Source organism: Podarcis erhardii, assembly GCF_964252035.2.
Source record: "Podarcis erhardii genome assembly, chromosome: 11".
Classification (NCBI taxonomy): Eukaryota; Metazoa; Chordata; class Lepidosauria; order Squamata; family Lacertidae; genus Podarcis; species Podarcis erhardii.
In genome coordinates this window covers 33,144,249-33,171,018 of record NC_138501.1, presented here as the reverse complement: position 1 = coordinate 33,171,018, position 26,770 = coordinate 33,144,249, and the positions used below count along the sequence as shown (strand labels likewise).

Here is a 26,770-nt window from a genome sequence, read left to right as displayed (position 1 = left end):
CAGGTTGGAGGGTTGACTAGAATGGAGTATTGCAGAGGAAGGCATGGCAGACAGACAGACTAGAACAGTGACTAAGACTTCTTCACTCTGCCACATTTTGTTGCAGCCCCCCTTGTCCTGTAGTAATAATAATACTGACTGCCTACAGAAGAGAGTACATAAATTATAGACCTCATTTTCAGTTCATTCAGTGCAAGATCCAAGGGGTGATTGGCTTTGCTTTACTTGCAGCCCTGGACGTTCTCCTGCCTGCTGTGACCATGAAATCATTATGATGAACCATGTATACAAAGAAAGATTCCCAAAGGTAAAGATGAATATTCACTGCATTCTAAAGCTGACTTGATAAGAAATCTGTGTTCTAAAAAAAGGTGTTCTGTTATATTTGGTATATCAGATTAATTTAAGCAAAAAATTCTATCATAAAGCAACAATATTCTTTAAAATATTTGTCAGCTGATCTGTCTCAGAAACAATCATGCCAAAGTTGCATTATAGTTCTCGTCGCTTTCCAAAAAGCTTTGGTTTTATGGTAACAGTTACACAGGGTACATAACTTTCTAGAAGGTACTTTGGCAGTGTAAGATGCAATGACAGGACACAGAGCCCAGATAATTCCTTGCAAATACATGGAATCCTGGTGGAAGCAGCATGTATAACTTTGTGGAAGCAACTTTTGCAAGTGTGTGCTTTAGAAATATATGTTTATTTTTAGTGTAGATGTTATTAGTATTGAATTATCAGAGTAACAGGGCTTTTTGTGATTGCTGTACAATTATGAAATGGAATTGCTCTAGCGTTCAGGAAGACCCATGTCTTAATTTTAAAAAGGAGGTTTTAAAAACCTGTCTTTTCTCAAAACATTTGATTTGTGCATTGGTGAGTTAACTGCATTTAACTGGAGTATGGTTGTTACTGCTTTATGCTAGTGGTTTTAATGTTGTTTGTTTCGCTGACTTGACTATGTGCTTTAAAAGGTTTTATAATGTACTACAGTCCATTTTGTGGAGGATTTCCTCTAAAGAGAGTATAAATCTCTTTTTAAAATGCCAGGTCGTTTGAAAGAGGGATAAAATTTTACCTCTTTCTACAGCCCAGTTTGCACACCACATTAAACCATAGTTTAAAAGAAGCTGATTTGATGTGAATGAGCAGCGTGCTGTTGTATGCTGGTCAAAAGTTTTCATGATACTCTTTCCCCACTCCTTCTGAACTGTAGCTAAAAGAAGCTAAAGTGGTTACTTCTGGTGGTTTGTTTGGAGGAAACAAACCACAAGCCCCTGCTTTGGACTACATGACAAGTCAGACTCTGGCTGGTTTTGTCCTCTGTGTGGCAGCAGCACAAACAGGAGAGGAGTGCCACAATAACTTTTGAGTAACGTGCACAAGCACATTGCTTGTTCACATTAAACCATAGTTTGTTTTAAACTATGTTTTCATGTAACGTGAAAGCCAGGCTAGTATGTATGGCCTATATGATCACCATCTGTAGCCTTTTTAGAAATGGGCAGGGTATATATTTAAATAAATTTATTAAAGATTTCCTTTGGTTACAAAAGTACATGCATTGTCTCTTTTTAATGCATTTCTTTATTCTCCTATGTGGGGGTTGTTGCCTGGTTGGTTGGTTGGTTGGTTGTAAGTTGCTTTATCCCTGGGGAAGATAAAGCAACTATCCAATCAATCAATCAATCAATCAATCAAGTAAGTTTACAGGTTCAATAAACTTCTATTTTGTCTTGCAAGGATTTTAATTTAAACCTTAAGTATGTTTAATAGCTTCTTGATTAAACCCATAAAACTTATTTTGATAGGCTACTGCTCAGATGGAAGAGCGACTTCAGGAGATTATCACCAACCACTCTCCTGATAACGTCCTTCCCTTGGCAGATGGAGTTCTCAGTTTCACCCACCACCAGATCATTGAGCTGGCTCGTGATTGCTTGGATAAATCTCATCAGGGCCTCATCACCTCACGATACTTCTTTGAGTTACAGCACAAATTGGATAAGCTCCTACAAGAGGTATGAACCACATAAATACGGTTTAGAAATTGCTGAGATATGTTAGTTGAAGAAGATGCAGCTCTGGAAATAGTTATGGCAACTGACCTATAAAAATAAATACATAAGACACATACAGCTCTTTAAGTGTGTCCGGTCAGTTCAGTGACCTTCGCGGTTGTCTAAGGGACCTTAAAGCATATGACTATATAATTGGTATATGAAGTATCTGAAAGCTAGCTTATTTTATCCTAGAATGTAACTTAGGCAGTCCCTCTGTGCCTCAGATGAAATAGTCTTATACTCTCCTCTGTCGTAGACAAAAGGAATATTATATCCAAGTTTAATTTTGTGCAGTCTAATAATTTTTGGTAATAATTGTGTGGTTAAGGAAAAGCTATACAAAAGAATGTGAATGTGAAATTCATTAGACTTGCAGAAGGCACTGAAAATCTGCATTACATGTACCAAGCCCTTCCACCAGCCAGATTTCCTCTTAGTATATTTCACCCTTCCTCCTTGGGTAAGAAAGCCTCCTCCATCCACCATGTTGGCAAGGTGGCTCAAAATGTATAATTGCATCATTCATTTGCCTCCATCCATCAAGATTTTTGCTCATTCAGCCAGAGCAGAAGCTACTCCAGCAGCATTTTCCTTAAATGTGCCTCTGTAGAAAGTCAGTCAGTTGGCTACATGGGTTAGTCCCAGTATATTTTTAAGCCTTATAAGGTGGATTTTTATGCTTTGGCCAAGGCAGCATTCATGATACATGTCTTATAGCAGGGCTCAGCGAAGGTTTTGTGGCTTGGGCCGGTTGACAGTCCCGCAGGTGCCGCAGTGGGCTGGAGTGTGTGTGCTGCATGCACGCACGCGCAAACACTATTTCCGGCACTCCTTCTGGTGCGGAGGAGGTGTGCACAGCTTCCCATTGGCTGCAGCCAATGGGAAGCCAGCTAGTGTCACGGAAGGCGGTCCCCGCTCTGCTCCGCGCTCATTTAGTGTGGTGCACAGGAGCCGACCGAGCGGGTGGCAGGGGTCCATGGGCTGGTTAAACAACCCCCATGGGCTGCTTGTGGCCCATGGGCCTTAGGTTGCTGACCCCTGCCTTATAGCATGTTCTCCTAGTTCAGAAGGCAGACCTTCATTTTACATGAATCAGCTTAGGTATATCGCACCTGATGTCATTTACATGCTTGAGGGAAGAGACCATTGGTCCTTATCTGTGAATTTGTTTACTGTATTAACAGATCATTGAACATTTTGATGAAGATGAGTACAGGCAAAATTATTACATGTAGTTTAAGTGTATCACAGACCTGGGTATGCCTTCTGTCCAAGTACAACGTGAAATAATATTTCTGAATTGTCCAATGTCAAGTGCTATTAAAATGTTAGCAAAAATAATAAGGTTTTTGAATAATGCTGAAGTTTTAAAGAACATTTTGGGATTTAAAAAAAAAGGCTTGGGTTTGCACAATGTTTGGTAACATTAAATTATTGATAAGAAAATGGATTCCAAAGTACACTTTTAAACAGTATCTTTGAGCTCAAACTGAGCTTTTATGGTTTTTATTTAGGTGTCCTTTATTCCCAAGTATGAAAACTCCCATTTTTGCTACCTTTATAGTGTTCATTTCAACATAAATCCTTGCAGGAATGCCTGCTGTTTGCTGGAACTAAATTGTGGGAACACACTTTGGGTTTCTGATGATGCAATTGTTGTCAGTTCCCAGCTGTGACATTCAGTGGATAGCTGTGTCTCCTGCTGCTTGGCACATTGTTATTGCTTTGCATGGCTAAGGGAAGTCACAAGGCATCTGAGCAGCTGACATATTTGTATTAAGGTCAAGGTCAATTTGAGTTTAATGTTTTCTTGGAGCAACCTCCTTTTACTTTCCTGGGATCTTTTTGTTCACAAGCTCACCTACTGTTGCAGGTTTAAGCATCTGATACAAATTGTAATGCATTCAACATACTAAAGTTTGCTAGACTGGAATAGTGAAAATCATTTCTCCCGTTTTGTTTCTTCTCTCAAATTTGCCATACAATAAAATGCAATAATCTATACATACTGCCTTTCAACTACTAGGTGTTTAAAAAAACCTATCCTGAACTTAATTTTTCATATTGTTTTAATTAAGAGTTAACATGTATGGGATTTTAACTCACAAGTAAAAAAATATTTTGAAAAGTAAGTCTCTAGTAATGCAATCAACCATCTAACTTGGATTGATTCAGATTCACACTTGTGGATATCTACCAGTACACTGGAGAATAAGTTGTGAATGTAATTTAACTTTATCCTGCAGCTTCTATTATTCAGACAAAGAAGTGCCTTTTTTGCGATATGAACAAAGGAGCGTCCATATCCTTCAGCCAGGAGAAGCAACATATGGCTTCTTTGCATTCATTAGGTCTCTGAAAGTCTATTCTTTGTTACTAGACAAAAAAAAGTTTGAAAGAAATTTGGAATGCAGTACAAAACCTCTTGCAATTTCTTTCCCAAGCTTTTTCTTTCTTCAAAAAAGTGCTCTTTTTGTTCCCATTCTTTCACATTATACTTTCAATTTCTTTTCTGATCATCTACTGAATTTGCCATCCCAGTAATTCTGCTTAGATTACTCACCTGCTATTTCCCCCCATGTACATTTTATTTGCTGCTGCTTCCACAGATAGAGGTAAAATGTTTACTCCTAAGGCAGATGATTGCACAGCTCAGATCTAAGGAAATTTGCTCTCATCCAGCAGTGGCAGCCCATGTGCAGAAGCAAGATTCCATCCATAGATTCCTTTGCTAAACATAATCTGTGAGCACATAAACATACAGTGTTGGGGTTTTTTTTTAATAAAAAAAATCTTTAATCCAGCACCTATGCTATTCTAGCAGTGATTCTTAATGAACTGAGTTCATATTTCTACCACATGTATACAGTTGGACAGATGTTCACCCTGAGATGTACATAGCAAAGGCAAGATTCAAATGTAAGAACTAACTAGTTTGTACTGTCAATCCTGACATTACAGTTCATGGTTTGGGGTGGTAGGGTGCACCGGTGCCTGCATTAATATGGTTTGGAGTTAGCTGAGCTACCAAACAGTTAGCATTGATTTAGCTATATGACTTACCTATAAATGTTATCCTTGTTTTTTCAGTAAATCCGGAGCAACTTATGATAACATTCAAAACAAAATTAAAGAAGAACTCCTCACAAAACCATTTCCTTACAAGCCCTCTTAAAACTAATCTGCCAAATATGTGTACCAACTATGGGTTTCCTTCTACAGCATGACTATTCTACTAAGCTTTCTCTTGCACTTGCACTAAGATGCTCCCCTTGCATAGGAGATGGATGGACACACACACACACACACACACACACACACGTCGTGCATTTAACAATAGAGGCATTGGTATTACTTGTGTCAACGTGGAGGCTATGTTGAGATGGTAACCCATGTGACTGTAGAAATGATTGTGTTGGAAGAATATACAGTTCATTTCACTGTATTACGTTTGGTTTGTCATATTAATTCTTTCTCTATGTCTGTATATAACATCAAGTCTCTTTTCCTTTATCAGGCCCAAGAACGATCAGAAAGTGGAGAACTGGCATTTATTAAGCAGCTCGTCCGAAAGATTCTTATTGTCATAGCACGTCCTGCTCGCTTACTGGAATGTTTGGTAAGATTATGCTTTTTTAATCAGTTGGGTTGCCATTGAAGGTCAGTGGAAGGGCTCCAATTTATGAGTACTATTCATTCAATATTGTTGCTTTTAGTACATTTTTAGTATGCCCCGACAACGAATTGCAGGCTTAGATTGGAATACTGTGTAAGCATTTCATACTGGTGAAATTGTTTTTTATTTGCCTTTCTTGATCTCTGGGAGCAAGTGAGTGAAAGCTAGGAAAATAGAATGCAAATGTTTGAACCATGTGGTCTGTGGATTGAATGCATATGTTCTGCTTTATCTACTCTATTGATTTATTGAAAGATAGTGTTTTGGCTGTTAGGTGTGTAGTGTTTTTACGCCCTTTGTTTATCTTTTGACATTTTCAAAGTTAAGGTTTTATTTCTTCACAAGCATAGGTTTCTGTGTATTATTACCTCTATGCCAGAAGTCCATGCTCTTATATTTTTGATTAATAATTATATACCTGTTTGGGAGACACTCTGCAGGTCTCCGTGAAATCAGTTGCTTACCGTGGAAAAAGCTTGCAGCCAGCCTCATATTTTACTAAGCTCCAAGTGGCTTATCACTTCATGTATTTATAGGTGTTTGGGATGAGGGTCATGGTGAGGAAAGCTTATTAGGAGCGATAGGTGAATTCTCTAGTGGTCTGGTTTGGAATGGGTCCATTTAAATCAGATTATTTTAATGGATGTCTGCTAAATTTCCCAAACAAATACTATATAAAATCAGATTTGTTCCAAGTTTATTAGGCATGAGTATTTTCCTCACAATGTAATTAGGGATGAAATGGGGCCTAGAGATTTCCCTGCCACAGCCATTTATGTGGGGTGGGGGCAGCAGAAAAAAGGTGTTGCATAACCATTATGGCCTCTAGTAGTAGTAGTAATAGTAGTGGTAGTAGTAGCAGTTGTTATTTTACAATTTTTATCGAAGTAATTCAAACAAAGCAATGCAATAAAAATAATGGAAGTACAAATATAAATAAACGAAAAGAAAAAGCAGTTCAGTATAGCTGGAAGAGACTTAAATCATATGAGGAAAGGTTACAACGTTTTAGAAAAAGGCAAGTAAGTGGGAGCATGATGGAGGTGTATAAGGAGCAAAGAAATTTTGCATCAGCTGTTAGGTGGCTCTTACCCAGTGCACATCAGCGTCAACTGCTGTCACAGATATCCCTTTAAGGAGTCTTGTATGCACTTCCATTTTAGGACTGTCTTCTGTTTTGAAAGAGAGAGGGAGAGGTGGTTTTGATGAAACAGACTGATAAAAATGGGGAACAATAAATCACCTTCAATACATCAGTTCCATCACAAAATGATTAGCTGGAGGTTTGTGGGAGAGAGAGAGTGTGTGTGTCTACAGCTGGCTTTGGCACTGAAAGGATTTTGCCTTCCCCATATCAGTAATCAGTCATAGGTTTTAATAGAACTTTAACTTGTCACCATGTTTGTTGTGAGCATGGAGGAGAGGCAGGACTGAGGAGGATCACCATAAGAAGTCTTGCGGGAGTCACACTATGGCCCCAGGTTGGAGAGCTGCTTTTGGCCACAACGTACCCAGGTTGCTCACAGAACCCTCAGAAGGGGCCATAGTAGGCTTAGGAGTCAGAAAACTCCCTGAGGATTTACACTCAGGATGGTGACGGGAGCAGCAACGTCAACCAACCAACAGGTTGCTCAGTGTTTGGATCGTTGCAAAATTCTGGCAAGCTGTAATCAATAAAGCTGCCTTCAGTCAGTCTACATTTAGTCATTGCCCCAAACAATAGAACTCGCTATGCACAGTACACAAATATATATGAACGGAAACATTTGTGAAATCTGCTAGAATAAAACTGAAATAATTGGAATTTGTACACTCTCTAAAGTTTAGATTTTGTTGTTCTTTCCCTTTGATTGCAATGATAAGCCATTCCACAATGGTTGTGGCAGTGATGGTGTTTTGAGCATGTGGGGATTCTATGCATCAAAATTGTTATCATAAGAAAGGCATCTTAATGACTTGCAACAAAATTAAGTAAACACAGAAGATCTCTGCAGTGATTTTTCTTTTCTTTTTAGGAATTTGATCCTGAGGAATTTTACTATCTTCTTGAAGCTGCTGAAGGACATGCAAAAGAGGGACAGGGCATTAAAACTGACATTCCTAGATATATTATCAGTCAACTGGGATTGAATAAGGATCCTTTGGAAGGTATGAGAATGCCATGGACTAATAATAAACAGCTCTTAAATCAAGTTTATTATGTTAGCTAGTTCTACTTTCTTTATCTAGTTTACTTCAATCTTTATAATGATGTACAAACAGCATGGAATAAAATATATAATATTTTATCTATCAAGTGTTAGAAAATAGCAAGTTGTTAGGAAGAAAAAGGAAGATAAAGGATAAAGCCAGTTCATTTTTCATCTCAGGAGGTGCATTGCTGATAAAGGAAGATACGACTGAGCTTCTCAATGCCTTCCCTCATTAAATGTTTTCATGGTGGAAATCTGTGGTGCGACGTTTAGTGGTTTTGAGAAAAGCAGGGACAGCTGCAGGTGAGGTCAAGTCATAGGGCAGGATAAACGAAGGATGATGTGAATATAAGTTATGTTAGAGCATATCAAAACATTCTTGGATAGTCTGGATAATTTTAATATGATTCACTCAGAGAACCAGAAAGAAGTCATTGGGCAAATCTCAATAGTAAAGGGGTTAGCAGCATAGATAAAAGTAATGCTTTTGAGATGGGTTTTTGTATGTTAATCTGATTTAAAAGAAAATTTCAGGGCTGTCCAGAGGTATGAAGTAAGTGTGCATAGAATTTCAGCCTTACATTTAAGTAAGTGATCACACTCTCTATCCTTGTATTTATATAGAACGAGCCACACAGAAATCTGTCTCTAAGCAGATACAATTCTTCAGAACAAAAGACATATAGACTACATGGCCAAAGCTTTTGGATTATGGTCTTAGGTTGCTATTGACTACTTAGTTTTATACCAAAACGTTAAATATGGCATGCATTCCTCTCTAGGAAATGTATTAAACTCCCATGGGAAACAGGTTAGTCTTCTTGCCTATTTAAATCAGTATAGCAAATTGCCCTGGTTTAAAACAATCCTCTGGTTGGCACATGAGGATAGAACATGGAAATACACCACTTATTGACCTTTAGTATTCTTTAGTATTTTTGAAGGATGAGGACAGCTTGTGTTCCCCGCAAAAACATGCAGTACCTGTTTGCATACAGATTCTTAAATAATTTATCCATATAGTTAATTTATTGCAAGGTTTCATTTCTTCAGGCTAATCAAACAGTGATTTAAGCCCACTTGCCTTTTTAATGTTAAAACCATATAAACAAAATTGGACTTTGAATAGGACTGTACTGTAATTATGCATGTTACAACAACGTTAGCATGCAATGGTGCTTTCTGTTGCATACTTCTGAAAGTTATCTAAAGAAACATGCAATCCCATCTGCAGATTTTGAAGCATGTTAATAATTTTGTTGGTATGTAAATTCAAACACATTGAAATAAAAGAAAACACATTTATGAAACTATAGGGGATACTCCCGTTTCTCTGTCCCAGCTTCTGACAACCTAGCAGTTCGAAAGCATGCCAGTGCAAATAGATAAATAGGTACCGCTGTGGCGGGAAGGTAAACAGCGTTTCTGTGCGCTTTGGTTTCCGTCATGGTGCTCCGTTGCACCAGAAGTGGTTTAGTCATGCTGGCTATATGACCCAGAAAGCTGTGGACAAACGCTGGCTTCTGAAAGCAAGATGAGCACCACACCCCATAGTCGCCTTTGACTGGACTTAACCATCCAGGGGTCCTTTACCTTTACCTTTTACCTTCATTGTTAGTATCAGGTCAGCTCTAGTTGACTAAGTTTATAAAAACAAGTTTATAACAAGGATATATTTTCAGTTGTAAGCGAGTGAGCCTCTTAATATGACAATGAAATTTGTTTTCCAGTAATTGTGCTTAGCATTTCAGCCTTTATGTTTTTCCTCCTTTTTGTTATAGTTTCTAAAGTATCTTTTCTTCAAGTGAAATGATGCATGCAGTACTTCAAGATAATGCCAGATAACCTATACTGTACTGAAAGCAATAGCACAACAGATTCATCATTTATTGGAGCCTGGTTGTTGTATTTCAGAAATGTTCCCCGGGGAGAAATGTTTCCCCATGGCTTTTAAATTACCATCTTTACCTTTTTGAATCATGAGTCTTTAGAAATGGTTTAAATCAATGGAATAAAAAAGCAGATGTTTAATGGTATTTAGATGAGTTTTAAAAAATGTCTTCAGGCATTGCAAAATGGTTCCTTAACTTCCTGCTTCAAAAGCTGACTCGTGGTTTCATTCCATTACTACCTACTGTTTACAAATAATGTGTGTTTCTCAGATAATGGTTATTTTGCAAAAGTAATGTTTAAAACGGAACCATTTTAATTTTCTTATTTATGAATATAATTTTTGGATTGAGAAGGTTGTCAAAGTACATTAATGGCTTAGGTCTTGCCAAGCCAAAAAAGCGGATGGGAAAATTCACTCTCAGCAGTTCCATGATAAAATCCCATATTTTCTAACTTACTAGTAAAACTAATACAAAGTTTTTTGTTGTTGTTGTAGGTGGCCTTAACTTAAGTGAGGAAACATGTTGGCTTTGATTTAAAAGAAACACCTACGTGACTTGGATTGTATTAATGATTTCTTCTGTGTGTGTGTGTTTATGAATTGGTTTTTGCTGTTATGGGATGGTTTCCTTTGTGTTTTATTTTTTAAAGCTGATGTGAGGATGGCTTTACTTTGCCTCCACCGTTGGAGGCAGCTGAAAACCACAGGAGGGGAGAGTGCTTTTGTGCTCAAATCCTGCTTGTTGGTTTCCCACAGGCAACTGTTTAGTCACTGTGAGAACAGGATGCTGAACTAGATGGACTGTTGACCTGATTCAGCAGGCTCTTTAAGAACATAAGAAGAGCCTGCAGGATCAGGCCAATAGCCCAATATTGGCATGCATATACTATGGATTGGATCCTGATATGCGCTCAGTGGAAGCAGTGGCGTAGCGTGGGGGGTGCAGGGGGGGCCGGCCGCACCGGGGGCAACATCTGGGGGTTAGGGTTAGGGTGCGCAAATCCACGGGTTAGGGGGCGCAAATGCATGGGTTAGGGGGCACAAATTACTTGCTTTGCCCCGGGTGCTGACAACCCACGCTACGCCACTGAGTGGAGGTACACTAGTGCTGGACAAATGGAGCAAGGTGGAGATTTTTGCCATTTCCTCTTTTCCAACCACCTTAAAATTTTATCAGGGAGGTGGCACTACAAATACATTTTTTAAGTATTACTTTCATTAGCGTGACTTTGTATTATTAGTTCTTACACCAGTTTAAATGAAGATGTAGTTGAACTTCAAAAGTGTTATGCCTTAAGTAAATTGTATTTCCCTGTATCAGTTAAAACATTGCACCCTCTGTCTTTTAGCCCATTATTTTAATAAATATTCAAACTGTATTCTTAAAATATAGTGTACTTTGTTTTTATATTGTAGAAATAGCCCAGCTAGCAAACTATGACAGTGGAACTGCAGCAACTCCAGAAACTGATGAATCAGTTAGTGTAAGTCTTTTGCTACATTGGCCTATGTTTTCTTATAATGAGTTCAAAATAAACAGTTGGCTGTATTGTTTCATTTCATTACCTTATAAAAGTGTGCAGCATACATCCTATTTGTCTTTAGTAATCAATACAAATGTAGCAATTATATGAGAAATTAGTTTGGAGGGTTACTTTCTTTATTCTCTTATTTATGTATTTAGTTGTAATCAAAGACCACTCTTTTTAGACAATATTATTTTTGCTTTATAGTAATATAAAAAATAAAAATAAGTAATTTGTGCATTTTGCGAAATAGAAGAGAATGGTTATCTGCACTGCCATTCTATTCATTAATCAAGCAATTTGTCCAGTAAGAGAGCACTTCTAGGACTCAGCACCTAGACATTCTGTTGTTGTGCCCGTAACCTAGGTTTAAGGTGCCATTTAGCTCCTAGCTTTCACATCTCAGTTTCTAACACCGGTTCTAAGTAGACCCACTTCGTATACAGTGGTATATACTGTGGTATATTGCAACTTTTTATGCCTAGTGTAACTGGATTTCTTTTCTTTTCTTATAAAGAGTTCCAATGCATCCCTTAAACTTAAAAGGAAGCCTCGTGAAAGTGATTTTGAGACAATTAAGCTGATTAGTAATGGAGCATATGGGTGAGTACTCTTATAATAAATAAGGCTCATAGCTTTTGCATGCAAGTTTGTATACTGTTCAAAATGAAACTGCTTACTTCTTGGCTGGTAAACAAGTTTGTATAGAAAAATGTAATTAAATAATTCTTCTCTTGGTAATGAAATGAATAGCTCTTAAATGGGGAAAGGGGTTCCCATTTTATTATTATTATTTTATCTTTGGTACAACCTCTGCTTAAAATAGAGTTCTTTACCTTGCATAATATGCAGCACATGCATAAAGCTTATGTTGAAATCATTTGTCTTTTTCATTGTTTTTTCATTGTTTAGTGTTAACAAAACACATTCATTGGTTTTCTTTATTTGTTTGGGTTATTAATGCTAAGTTCAGAAGGTTAGAATTCTGATCCCCTGTGTTCAGTCAAATTGGACCACTATTTCCAAGTAAAAAGGTAGCACTTACTAATAACTTAGCTGTTAAGAATTTTAGTACCATTAAACAATAATTATACTATTTCTTTTGTGGATGCAAAGCAATAAACTGTTTCACAGGCACTTAATGCTGTTTATTACTAGTATAAACTGAAAATAAAGTTAATGTTGTCAGACAACATTTTTCCTTTTGGTGTTTTCCAGGCCATTAATTTTCTGCAGTCCCATAAATAAGGGAGGTCTAGCTCAGTGTTTCCCAACCTTGGGCCTCCAGCTGTTTTTGGACTACAATTCCCATCATCCCTTGCCACTGGTCTTGCTAGTCAGGGATGATGGGAGTTGTAGTTCAAAAACAGCTGGAGGCCCAAGGTTGGGAAACACTGGTCTAGCTTATGGTTCATTGATTTATTTTCAGAAATGTCACTGGGTATATTTTTCTGATGTAGTTCATTAATGTTTTTATTATGATAGTGTAACATGCTGTTTCTTCCAAATGGAAGCATTTTGATTGAACCAAATATGTATGTATATAAAAAGGTAAAGGGACCCCTGACCATTAGGTCAGTTGTGGACGACTCTGGGGTTGCGGTGCTCATCTCGCTTTAACTGGCCGAGGTTGCTGGTGTTTGTCCGCAGACAGTTTTTCCGGGTCCAGCATGACTAAGCCACTTCTGGTGAACCAGAGCAGCACACGGAAACACAGTTTACCTTCCCGCCAGAGCGGTACATATTTATCTACTTGCATTTGACATGCTTTCGAACTGCTAGGTTGGCAGGAGCAGGGACCGAGCAATGGGAGCTCACCCCGTCGTGGGGATTCGAACGCCGACCTTCTGATCTTTATTTGTTTGGTTCTGTTATGGAATTAGGTGCCTTCATTAGAGAGCTTACATGCTGTGTTTCAAAATATAATTCTTGATTTTGGCATAATTTGGCATAAATTTATCAGATTTATTAAGTTTGATCAATTAAATATGTGAGCCTTTTCCCTAAGTTTCAGTAAGTATGTTTTTTAAAAGCTGGCTGAGAACTGGAGGAATAAATTCATTTGTATGGGGGAATAAATTCATTCATGTGAATTAAAATACTTTATATCACATGAGATACACTAGACTATTGGGAATGAATGGTTGAGAATATACAAGAAGTTAAACAAGCTGTGAATCAGTAAACATGTAGGATGCAGGCAAAGTCATTAATATCTTCACAAGCTGTCTTGTCTTAGACTTTCCTCTGTAAGCCAGATCTTGTGTTTCTTGTGCATAAATTGTTTATTGTTGCAAATGCAATGTGTTCTCTCCCCCCCCGCCCCCAATTATTTTAACCTCAGAACAGAAGTTTCATTCACAATTGTTGCACTTGCTTAATCCCTCATCGGTATGTTTTGGTGAAACAGTTCAATAGCTATTTCTAGTTTTGTTGAAGGTTACATAAATACAGTTGCTGTGCACTACAATTAGGTCTTCTCGAGACTTTGCTAGTGAGCAGCAGGGAAATAAACATATGTGGCTGATACATACACAAAATAATTAACAAAACCTATTGTTATTTGTGTTGCTTTAAGTTTGAGAGGGGTGATGCTCTTTCGCTTTTGGGATTAAAGGAAGACTGCTTATTCTCATTTTTCCTAGTAGAATAGAAAGCATTTCTAAATAAACTATCTAATTTGTAGAGATTACTATTAGCACTGTGGGGGAAATATTTCAGATCTTGTCTTTGCCAGTGTAGGGACACTTCTGCCCTATTCTCATCCTAATGAGCCATCCATAATGGGTTAGATCTAGACAAGGAGGCGGGGATTATTTTTGCCCCTTTCCCCTGCATCCCACCGTTACATTGTTCCAGAGCAGGGGTCAACAAGCTTTTTCAGCAGGGGGCCAGTCCACTGTCCCTCAGACCTTGTGGGGGGCCGGACTATATTTTGAAAAATAATAATGAATGAATTCCCATGCCCCACAAATAACCCAGAGATGCATTTTAAATAAAAGGGCACATTCTACTCATGTGAAAACACACTGGGCCGGATTTAGAAGGCAATTGGGCCGGATGTGGCCCCCAGGCCTTAGTTTATCTACCCATGTTCCAGAGGGTATCCCAATCTCTTAAGCAGTGGCATAGATTTTGGGGAGGAATAGGGGATGGCAGGCAGAAGTAGGAATCTGAGAAAATTGCCTCCTCTTCCCCAGGTCCTCCAGCTGGCCACTACGCTGCATCCTGTGTTTTCTGAGGCATATTTTGGAAAATATATTCTCAACAGGAGCTCCATTTGGGTGTAAGGCATGTGTTTTTTAATAAAAGGGAAATAAATGAATTAACATTATTAATTTATTTAAATGCCAGTGGAGGACAATTTGATTAAAAAGGGAGCACAGAAATCTTTAATGCAAATAAATAAATGACCTGCCCTAAATATGGTGCTCTTAATGAAGTTTTTTGGCCTGTAAACTGACTGAAAGCAGAAAGCAGGAAGATAATTCTTTTATATGTAAAAATATGTTTTTCTAAGGTTAAATCAGTCAAGTGAAAGAAGGAAAGCATCACTGTGTTTTTGTTTATGTTTATCAAGATGTTGTGCAGACATAGTTGGCTGATAAACAGCTCTTCTTTCTGATGCTCAGATTTAAAAGACACTTACCTTATGTTTGGCCATTAGCTTTCCAATGTAGTTTGACTAGATTCCAAAGAACAGATTTGTGAACAAGGGAGCGAACCTGAGGTACTTTGGACTGCTACTGCAAAACTGCTTGTCTCTATTTAGCACTAGCAATGACTACAAAGGAAACCAGACGTCAGTCTCTGGCTGTGTGTGATTTTCTGCTGTGTGTACATGCCCACTGGCTGAATCTTGACCTATATGCATGAGTTTTTCATAGCATTCCACTTTAAAAAAAACCAACAACTTTAAAAAAAAACTTTATCAAAAAAAGTATGGATAAACAAATATGTGGCTGGATTCAGACATACGCATACTTTAGAGTAGACCTATAATGATACGTCCCATTGATTCCAATGGGTCTATTCTTAAGTACATTTGGATCCAGCCTATAGAATTAAATAGAAGATGTAATAATGAAAATAAGTTGAGGAAGAATTGGAAAAAAGCAAATTAGATTAGGAAAATCAGTAATGTCAACTCAAAATAAAAAAAATCCTTCCAGTAGCACCTTAAAGACCAACTGAGTTAGTTCTAGGTATGAGCTTTCGTGTGCATGCACACTTCTTCAGATACACACGAAAATGCATCCTGTTTAAAACCTAGTCTGCTAGAACTTTCGTGCATGCACACGAAAGCTCATACCTAGAACTAACTCAGTTGGTCTTTAAGGTGCTACTGGAAGGATTTTTTTTATTTTGTTTTGACCATGGCAGACCAACATGGCTACCTATCTGTAACTAGTAATGTCAACTGTAATGTGGAACCGTCACAAGAGAATCACTTGATTTCAAATGTACAGTGGTACCTCGGGCTACATAGACTTCAGGTTACAGATACTTCAGGTTACAGACTCCGCTAACCCAGAAATAGTACCTCGGGTTAAGAACTTTGCTTCAGGATGAGAACAGAAATCATGTTCTGGCGGCGCGGCGGCAGCGGGAGGCCCCATTAGCTAAGTGGTGCTTCAGGTTAAGAACAGTTTCAGGTTAAGAACGAACCTCCGGAACGAATTAAGTACTTAACCCGAGGTACCACTGTAGCTGGTCTGTGCAATAATTAAATATTAAAGACTGCAAAGAAGTAATAACATTCACATTGTTATGTTTTCATATAGACAATGTGCCAAGGAAGATTACAATTTCCCCCCCTTAAGACAGAAACATGGCCACATTTCATATTAGTCACATGCCAGTTGTGGCAGAGTCATTTATTGTGTGAAAGTGAGAGGGGTCTCTAGCTTCTCACTGTGGAATATTTTCCAGTAATATGTATCACTTGCACTCATTTTCCATGGTTGGTTTTGATTGCCAGAGGACTAGAAGACCCAGTACAGTAGCAGCTCTCTTTCATTGATAATGTTAGTTGATTATTGAATGTTCTAGCAGACTAGGTTTTAAACAGGATGCATTTGTTCCACAGTGTCTTTTGCTGTGCAGTTTCTCTCATGCCATATTAATGGTACTTGTGGTCTTGAGTATGTGGTTATATGCCATATAGCATTTATGTTTAAATTTTGTTAGAGTGGTTAAGCAACCATACTGTGTATGGTGTATAGCCTATTCTCTCTTTCACACAACTGATTTCAGTTATTGCTTAGACTCTACAACTTGGACATGTTTAAAACGGGTTTAGACTAAATATTGTACAAAATTATCAGTAGCTACGAATCATGATGATTGGTATTGCCTCCAGTGTTGGAGCTACCTTCCCCCTGAGACCAGTTGCTGGGCAGGAGAGGGCTCTTGCACTGTTGCCCTGCTTGTGTGGTTCCCACAGACCTCTAGTTGGCCACCATAGGAACAGAATTTTGGGCAAGGAATTTTGGTCTTATACAGCAGGGCTCATTTTAGAGTGTGTATACACTATACAGGCAGCTCCCCGTTTATGCGGGGGTTACATTTTGATGCACCACGCGTGTCGGTGAAATAAAGTATAATTGAAACCCATTGAAAAAGCCTGCAAACACCCCACCCTGCTCCCCCCGCCCCACCTCTGTTCTGCCCTTTTAATGATGTTTCACTGATGTCTTTATGACATTTCTGGGTCACTTCTGGTTTCAGCACGATGTGCACATACACTATTACACACATATTGAATGCCTGTAAGCAGGGGGCTGCCTGTACCTTTAAAGCAATTTCGAAGTACATTCTTACCCTCGAAGAATTCTGGGCACTGTGGGTGCTGGGAATTGTAACTCTGTGAGATGTAAACTCCATTGCCCAGCATTCTTTGAGAAGGAAAATGTACTTCAAATGTGCTTTAAAGGTGTAGCATGTATGAAGCCTTATATTCTTATGCACAATCGGTTGATTAATTAACTATTTTCAGGGTATTGGGGATGAGTCCAAACTCCTCCCATCCCTAAACTTTCCTGTTTACGGAAACTTTACAGAGCAGCAAGCCACTGTAGCATTTGTAGCCCTCCTACACATGGTGGCTGGAGCAGTAGGTGGTTGGCAGGCAGATTGCTCTGACAGCCTGGAAGTGGCACAATATTAGGGCCAAGATCAGTACAGTAGGGCCAGGTTGGCATCGGCAGATCACAGATTGACCCAGCCCTGCCCCTAGACAGTCCCATTTGAGGGTGTTCTGGTGGCTGTTGCTAGCGAGGTTCCTGTTTGCCTGCATGTTTGGCAGGCAGAAGTGGAAGCTCCTTGCCAGCAGAGTGATGCTGGTATCACTCTGCAGGTGGTGACCAGCAGGAGGCCAGCAGGGTTGCTGGAGGGACATCTCTATCCCATCCACCCCACCCCCAAAGCGGAGCAGGGTGGATTGCTCTTGCCTTTTGACAAACTTAATGCAAATGATATACTTTCCAGCCCTGCCCCTAGACAGTCCCATTTGAGGGTGTTCTGGTGGCTGTTGCTAGCGAGGTTCCTGTTTGCCTGCATGTTTGGCAGGCAGAAGTGGAAGCTCCTTGCCAGCAGAGTGATGCTGGTATCACTCTGCAGGTGGTGACCAGCAGGAGGCCAGCAGGGTTGCTGAAGGGACATCTCTATCCCATCCACCCCACCCCCAAAGCGGAGCAGGGTGGATTGCTCTTGCCTTTTGACAAACTTAATGCAAATGATATACTTTCCTGTATATATGATAAACAAGAGCTCACAGCATTGAAATCAAAGAGAAGAGTTCAAGGCTGAACAGGGCAAATAATTCATGTTCAAAGAAGAGGGTTTGTAGTGCAGAGAAACAAATGGGATAAAGAACCTAAACTATAGGGAAGGATTAAATATGTTTATGCCATAATTTCTGTGGCCAGCAGCAAGGAAATGAACTTTATTGATTGAGTGTGTGGAGACACACACACACACACACACACATTTTGAGGGGATTGCGAGGAGCAGAAGCCAGTTTCAAAATGTTATTGGGCTGAGTCACATGGCTTCATTAAAGGAAGTACAAAGGATGTAACATGATTCATATTTTGCCTAAGGTGCTATGTCGTCCTGATTTCAGTGTGGTGCAATCTCTTTTGTCTGCTCCAGCACTGAAATGGGAATGGTGCTGTCAGAATGAGAGAAATTAAGAGAAAGTATATCTTAAGAAATGTTCCTGTAGTGGTAATAAGGGACAGAACTTTGACTATGTGGAAAAGATAATGCTGATGTTATTTTTAAAAGATTGTGGGGGTACAAATAAAAATAGACATAATTCAGCCCATATTCAGAAATATATAGGGGTCTGAACTTGAGTGGAGTTTGATCAGAGGTTGGAAGGCTTCTATGTAGCAGCCATGATGTTAGCGAACTCCAGATTGACTCAGCCACAGCACAGCTGCCTTAGTAGTGATAAATTTTATTCATTGGTAATGTCTAGGATAGTGGGTGTACCACTTTCACAATTTGGAAAGAAAAGCTGTCTCATCATGAAGCTCTCATCCTCCCTCCTTTGTGTTCAAGATTTCATCCTTAAGAGTCAAAGGTGGAGTCATAAAAATGATGCACACTCGCAGAGTAAGCAGTCTCAGGTTTAATTATTATATTGCGCCATAATAGTTTTCCCCATCATAAAGCCTTTTAGTGAGTACTGACAAAAACATGAAGTGGCAACTTAGGTCAGAAATTGAATTCTGGAATTCTAGCATAGTGTGCCTTAAAAATAGTAGATTTAAAAACAATCTTCTTTCTCTCTCTTTTCTTTTCAGTGCTGTTTATTTGGTGCGGTATAAAGAAACCAGACAGAGGTTTGCGATGAAGAAGATTAACAAACAGAATCTCATTCTTCGAAACCAGATTCAGCAGGCTTTTGTTGAGCGTGATATCCTGACATTTGCAGAAAATCCATTTGTAGTCAGCATGTACTGTTCCTTTGAAGCTAGACGCCATTTATGCATGGTCATGGAATATGTAGAAGGTACAGTATTGTTCTACATCCAGTGGCATGCGCAGTGTAATACTAGAAGATGATAATATTTTTACCTTTCAGTTTCCCATTCTTCAGTGTCCACAATACATACTAGAAATTAGGAATGACAAGACTGAGAGAAGATAAATCCCATTAATTCATAATGTTCACCTTCTTAAAAGGCAGGGCGCGTTATAAGGGCTGCTCTGAAATTACTCACAGATTTTCCTTGTAGCATATTAGAGAGGTCATTGGGGGAGTGCAAAATGGTTAGGGGTAGTTAGGGGTGATGAGACGCTTTGCTTACTGTGACGATGGTTCTGTGTTCTTTCCCCCCTTTCCTTTTTTTTTTAAGCTGTAGAAGAAAACCAGCAACCACCAGCTGAGGTAGTTGAATGGGGAGGCTTATGGGGTTGGTGACGGAATTGGACCATGTTGTACTTAATACCTGGAAAGCTATGTGGTCTGGTTGTCTTGTAACTATCTTCAGAAATAACTGAGCTTGTTTTTTGGTTTGGGTTAGTTGGGCTCGGTTATGAATCAAGCTCCTCAGGAGGATTCACCCATCAGTATTATAAGTAGATAAGATAGTTTGCTTACTCACACCCCCCCTCCACGTGTTCTCATGCTTCTGCCAGTGCCAGATGTTCATACTGAAATAGAACTTTTCTTCCTTCTTGTCCGTGTTTCTATGAGTGAATTTGCATAAATCCTTTGGTAAAGGGCAAATATTAAAAAGAGATACACATACCTAAAACATTCAACATTAGTTTCTTTAACTATTTTGAGTGTATGTAACACAGTTTTAAAAAATATTAGTTTATTTTTTGTGATGTAAAGTGGCAAAAAAGTCCTATTACTATAATAGTTTCTATTACAGTCAACATGTCTGCTCACAGTCTTAAGGATACACTGTTCTTAATTATAATTGTGTGTCAAACTGAATCCTGAAACATCTCTTCATTGTGGAATAGGTTTAATAATACACATTATATTTCAGGTGGAGATTGTGCTACTTTAATGAAAAATATGGGACCTCTGCCAGTAGACATGGCCAGAATGTATTTTGCAGAGACTGTTCTGGCATTGGAGTATCTCCACAACTATGGAATAGTACACAGGGATTTGAAACCAGATAAGTATGTATATAGCATGTAACTAATAGTTGCTTGAAAAACTAATGATATCGTATATGAAGCCTCTGGGCAAAGTGAAATGAAGTGTAGTGTAGTTTGCATGGGTTTCCTCTTCCGTGGTTTATATGTGTACTACTCATTTCATATTACATATTGAATGACTTCCAGGGTTTTAATTTTATTTTAATGGGCTTGTGTCCATGTAATAAAATTTTATTGATAGATAAATTCAGAATATAATCATTTAACTGCTTTGTTTCTTTTTATAAGAACTGCAATTATAGTGAATTTGTTGACTGGTTCCACTTTTATTTTTAACTCGTTGCATCAGTGCGTTTCAAGGAGATATTCCAGTCATAGTCCGTAGCTGAGGGCAACAGTTGTTTATATGCTTTATCCACCATTTGACACTTGTTAGATATTGCAGTTTCTTCATATATCAGATCATGCAAATGTTTGCAGACTCACCTTTGGATAATAATGGTCCAGTTAAGAGGGTTAAAACTTTTCTCAGGTGTGGATTATTTTAAACAAGAGCTGAATGAAGACACTTCAGAATTTTCAAAGTTAGCTTTTTTAGAGCTGTCTAAAAACTGTCAAAAACAAATGTGTTTTGTCGTATTCTTGTAGTATGATGGCCACCATCTATGGAGAAACATCTTTATTTAGTTTCCATAGTTTTGGATTTCTTTTTGCTTCCTACTACTAAATGAAGGGAAAAAAAATGTGTTATAGTTACCATAACTTTATAAATGCTTTCCCTCTTCCCCAGTTTATATGCATATTTATTCACCTCTTTGTAGACATCTTCAATTTCTTCTATGATGATTTGAGGCCTATAACTTTATTTTAAGATTTAATAAAGCCTAATTACCAGCTCTATTTGCACATTTATTCATGCATAGGGCACTCAGTGTGGCAGCATGAGTGGAGCTGCACTTCAGGCCCTAAGGTTGGTGCCACAAGGCTATCCTGATCTTGATGTGTTGTCTGAAAAGGAAATGAGATTTTGAAATTATACCCATTGGAGAGATCAATCACACTGCTACTTCCATTGAATTATTCTTTATACCTACTAATTGGCTGTGCTATTATGGGACCGTGACATTCTCACTAGCAGTACTAGGGAAAGAGAGTGTAAGACCCCACATAACACATCCTGTATCCCTTGCCAGTTGTCATATCCATTTGCTGGCTTTATTTCAACAAATTTCATGATATACTGTGACTGTAATGTGAGTTTAAATTTATGTGTTACAGCGAAAACATTATGCTGTTACAGCAGTGAAGTAGAAAGTAATAGTAATCTACTATCATTCTCATTTGCAGTTTACTGGTAACTTCCATGGGGCATATAAAGTTAACAGATTTTGGGCTATCTAAGGTTGGCCTCATGAGTATGACCACCAATCTTTATGAGGGTCACATTGAGAAGGATGCTAGAGAATTTCTGGATAAACAGGTAAGAGATGTGTCATTCCTTCTGTATTAGCAGAACACTTTAGAAACTAGATGAATCGTGCAAATTGTGTAGATGCTTTTTTATTTCTAGAGTGTTGTTACAAATCTATATGTAAGAGTTACCTTTACTGTTCTAGACTTTCCCTCCTTCAATTATGGTCTATTAATAAGATGAATGATCTAATTGTGAGCAAGTGAGATTGTAAGAGAGACAAATGGAAAGTTGTTTTTATAAAGAATTCAGGAGTCTCAGCAGAGTACTTGTGGAACTCATGATGCATTGCACAATCAAGGGTGCTAAAAATCCTAGCTATGGCCCATTTCCCTTTAAGCATGCCTCATTACCATTTGCCCACAATCTGTTCACTGTAAGAGTTACTTAAGGTAAATCCATTGCAGTTTTCATGTTATAATAAGGAGCCAATTGTGCTTAGTATAAATATATGTAATTTACTGTGACTTCACATTAGCAAACAACATATATAAAGTATTTTTTTCATGCTTTCAGTTGAGATCTGAATTGCAGTTGAATTTTGCATTTAGTTGCTTGAGTGCTTTCATCAGAAAAGTTGAAATACATGCAGCCAAAAAGAAAGTCATGACAAAATTTGTAATTCTCAACATGTTTCTTTTAACACATTGATTGCAATCAACTTTACAGTTTTATGCACAGAAATATAATTCAGGTTTGCTTTTCTTCTCTCACGTTTAGGTCTGTGGCACGCCAGAATATATTGCTCCAGAAGTAATTCTAAGACAGGGCTATGGCAAGCCAGTGGACTGGTGGTCTATGGGAATTATTCTTTATGAGTTTCTTGTTGGGTGTGTTCCTTTTTTTGGTGATACACCGGAGGAGCTATTTGGACAAGTAATCAGTGGTAAATATCAGAAAAGTTGAATTATTAGCCTTAAAACCATCCTCTCTAAGAATTGCCACTTGGGTCAATGTTCAGTCAGGCGTTTGTGGGCCAGGGGAGCTTCCAGGAAAAATGACATATATTTCAGTGTAAGAACCACTTAAATCCATATTGCTTACTAACATATTTGCCACAATTAAAAATGTAATTGTCTATATAATGCCCCAGAATTACAATACTGGTATGTGAACTTGTGAAACAGAGCAAGACTGAATTCCGCGAATATCATTATAATTTGATAATATTACAGTGCTTACATTTAATATTTCTATAATGCTTAATATGTAGGAAGCACTTTACAATATATAAAAATTCAGAGCAATTTTCGTCAGCAGTCTGTCAGTCTAAGGCATGAAATGATCAAAGAAATAGAAAGAGGAAGGAACAAAAAGAAGAGTATCAGTGCTGGTGAGCAAGAATATGATCAGGAAAAAAAGTAGAAGAGTCATACTAGAAAAGGAAGAGGAAAATGTTTTTTAAAAGGAAAAGAGAGTTAGTCACAAAGAAGAGGATAAATACTTTAATCAGAAAGGAACTATTATCTGGATAGTTAATACTTTTGGAGCTAGTACTGTCTTTTCAGCCATTAATTTTAAAAATCAGCAAAAAAAAAGAAAGAAAGGTTGATATGTACTTAATTTGCATAAATGGGAAAATGCCTAAGGGCACAATGCAATAAATTAACAGAAATGTAATAAAACCCTAAAACAAATGTCTCCCAAATAATAAATAATGGGGAAAAGAAGGATTCAAATGCAGTTCACAGATTGTTAATGATTTCACTAGTGGCCGTTACAGTATAATGTTATTTCTGTAACAGCTGTTCTTCTTTCATTTAAAATTCAATAACCTTTTAGATCTTAACCTGCAGGCCGGCCCTAAGTATTGTTATGCAGCTTGTGGCAAAACTAAATGATAATTAAACAGTATCTATCTCTATCCTACCTGCTGTTCCCTTATATTTTCCAGATGCAAAACATGTAGATGGCCACAGTTTATGCCAAATGCTTACTAGAATGACATTTCTTTTACTAGTTGTTTCCCAATCCATTCTATAAAATGCAATGAAAAGGTACACTAGTGAAGTGAACAGGGGAGGGGAGGCTGCAATTATGTCTATGTTCTATTAGATCTTCCAGCTAGGCATGCTTGTAATCTAATGAAATAGATTTGTTGGTTGCCTACAGTAAATAACCTCTTTATACAATACATTAACTGTTTATAGATTTAAAAACATACTGTTTTTTTGGGACAATCAAATGTTTAATTAAAACAAGCAGTTGTTGTTTTTGATCCCTGAGGCAACAACAATTTTCATATTTTGTTTTTCAGAATGCATTTAAATAGCATTTATAGGCAGGAAAAATAAAATACTGTCATGCTTTCATTGTGTTTATCTTATCATGTGCATTTGTACATTTGGGTGCATGCATATGATATTATGTAATAAAGTAATAAGCTGGAGAAAGACATTCCAATAGCTTCAGATAACTAAAAAGAAATTGGACGATTCAGTATTTTAGCAGAAGTTGCAGAGACTGAAAATGTGCATCTTATTCTAGGTTAAAATTCTTGTTGAAATCAAACTCTAGTTAACAATTGCACCAGTAGGGAAAATAAATGTATGAGGAGGAAGCGGAGACGAAAAAATGGTCATTTGTTTTACCATGGTTAAGTGATACTACACTTTCCATACTGTGTGTTTTAATACTAAATAAATATTAAATATTTTTTAAAAAAAACTTGTAGTAAAGTATAATTAATACCTGGTTACAAGCTTCAATTCAAAGAATTGGCATTGCTTAGGAAGTATTTCCCCCCCTGGTGCATTTCTTCTGTGCTATGAGATTCTTTATATGTTTCTCCCTAGGGGAAAGGAAGACTATATCTGTCAGATTCTCTTGAGTTCAGAGAATGTGTCTTTGCCATAGCTTCTTATTTAACACCCCTCCCTCCCTTTTCCACTGCTTTTCATACCCCATTCTGTGCCTGCACATTGGAGTGATTTACCTCATTACAAAACATAAATGCAAAAAAAGTTAGTTAAAAGCTATGGTTTATTCCACCATGAAATCGCTTTTTGCATGATAGATGTCTTCAGCATGTGTTTAGATCTATGGGCAACCATATTTGACAGGATTCAGATATCAGGTCTTCCAAATGTGGGCTTCCTCAGAAGGCTTGGGTTTGTGTTTAAATCTGCTTCAACCAAGTTGAAAAATATGTCTTTTGCTTTTCACTCTGAGTAAAAGCATTTCTGTATAAATCCACCTAGGTAAAATTCAGCATGTGGCCCATTATAGTTGTGATGTTTAATCTGGCCCTTCTGGAGAATACCGCAATTAAGTTGTGACCTTTTCCATAGGACCTGGTCTTGCATCTTGAATATAGTTTGCAAGTTGCATGACTATTTCCCCTGGGTGTCAGGCTGTTACATAGGTAAACATCACCACCTACTGTCCAAGGCAGGAAATGTTCAGAGCCAAGGAGTATGTAGCTATTTCCTGTCCTCATCCAGTCCATTTCCTGCCTTTGTCCAAGGTGAATTAAGTTCTGCATCAGCTGCAGCCTCTGGATCAACCCCACTGCAGTAATCCAGCCATGAGATTGCCAATGCATGGACCACTGTGGTCAAACTATTCTGATACAGGAATGTCCACAGTTGTCTTAACAGCCAAAGTTAGCATACGACACTCCTAGTTACTGTGGACACCTGTCTAGTGACAGAGCTAGATCTAGGAGCAGCCCCAAAATCCACTTCTGTCCCTTCAAAGAGAGCACAACTCCATCCAGGGCAGGCAACTTACCAACTTCCTGGTCCCACCCACCCTCCATTTTGCAAAGACTCAGACTCAGTTTATTAGACTCAGTTTATTAGTTCTCATCCAGTCCACCACTGCATCCAAACACTGGTTCAGGGTCTTCTCAGCCATTCCTGATTCAGATGTTACTGAGAAACAGAGTTGGGTATCAACAGCATACTGATGACACCTTGCTCCAAAATGCCTAATGGCAACTCCCAGTGGCTTAATGTAGATGTTAAATAGCACAGGAGACCCTGTGGTGCCCTATTGGGATTGAGAAGTATGCTGTGTTCTGAAACCATCTCTGAAGATGACACCAGAACCACTGCAGAACAGTGGCCCCAATACCCATCACCTGTAGATGATCCTACAAAACATGGTTTGACGGGACATTGGAAAACTCACTTGGAACACCATCAGTCCTGGCATCTAGCTTGCTGTGAAGGTAACCAACTTTGTCCTCAAAGCAATGCACAGAGGGACCCTCAGGTGTCTCAGGCTCTGTCTACCAATATAGGTGTCAGTAGGCTATGGGCCACTCTGAAGTGCTCTGCTAACCTACTTATCAAGGATGTGATGGAAGCAGCAAAGTGTCTTTTGCTGCATTCACTTCCACATAGTAGGCAGGATTATGTGCTCTAGCACTTGTTCAGTCATCTTTGCAATGAGACTTCTGCCACCTGCACATTAGCCATCACCTAAACTGTTTCATTACTTACAGCCTCCCAGTATACCAGGGTGCCAAACATGCTCCACGGGGGTCAGGCATGATTATATCTACAGCCTTCTGAGTCTCACAATTCCATTGGCCTCAACAGGATTGCCAGTTCTATCCACCAGAAAAATCCCCCAGAGCATTCAGGAATCCATTGAAATCCATAAGTCTCCAGGGGTGAACCATAATAGTGGGTCTTCCATCTCTACAGAGGGAAGTTGGTACCATTAGCCCAACCTCACCAGGAAGTGGCCTGATCATGACTAGGGGGTCACAGAAACCCTTCCTATTTCCAGATCATCAGCTTCGTCACCAGGGGCAGAAAAACAAGTTGTCCTGTGCTATGGGTCAGGGTTGGTGACCACTTGA

The 26,770-nt window shown here is 38.5% G+C and overlaps 1 protein-coding gene across 11 annotated transcripts in view; it reads left to right on the top strand.

Annotated features, from left to right (window-relative positions):
* MAST4 (microtubule associated serine/threonine kinase family member 4) overlaps positions 1–26,770 on the top strand; it is a gene marked incomplete at its 5' end in the record, with an annotated part of 210,082 nt that overhangs the window by 156,106 nt on the left and 27,206 nt on the right. For all 11 annotated transcript variants that reach the window (XM_081880686.1, XM_081880685.1, XM_081880683.1 and 8 more), the window contains 10 exons: positions 232–307; positions 1,815–2,024; positions 5,584–5,685; positions 7,758–7,890; positions 11,245–11,312; positions 11,872–11,957; positions 19,169–19,377; positions 20,369–20,507; positions 21,834–21,966; positions 22,678–22,843. In XM_081880686.1, the coding sequence (XP_081736812.1) occupies positions 232–307; positions 1,815–2,024; positions 5,584–5,685; positions 7,758–7,890; positions 11,245–11,312; positions 11,872–11,957; positions 19,169–19,377; positions 20,369–20,507; positions 21,834–21,966; positions 22,678–22,843 (1,322 nt within the window). The remainder of the gene's footprint in view (positions 1–231; positions 308–1,814; positions 2,025–5,583; positions 5,686–7,757; positions 7,891–11,244; positions 11,313–11,871; positions 11,958–19,168; positions 19,378–20,368; positions 20,508–21,833; positions 21,967–22,677; positions 22,844–26,770) is intronic.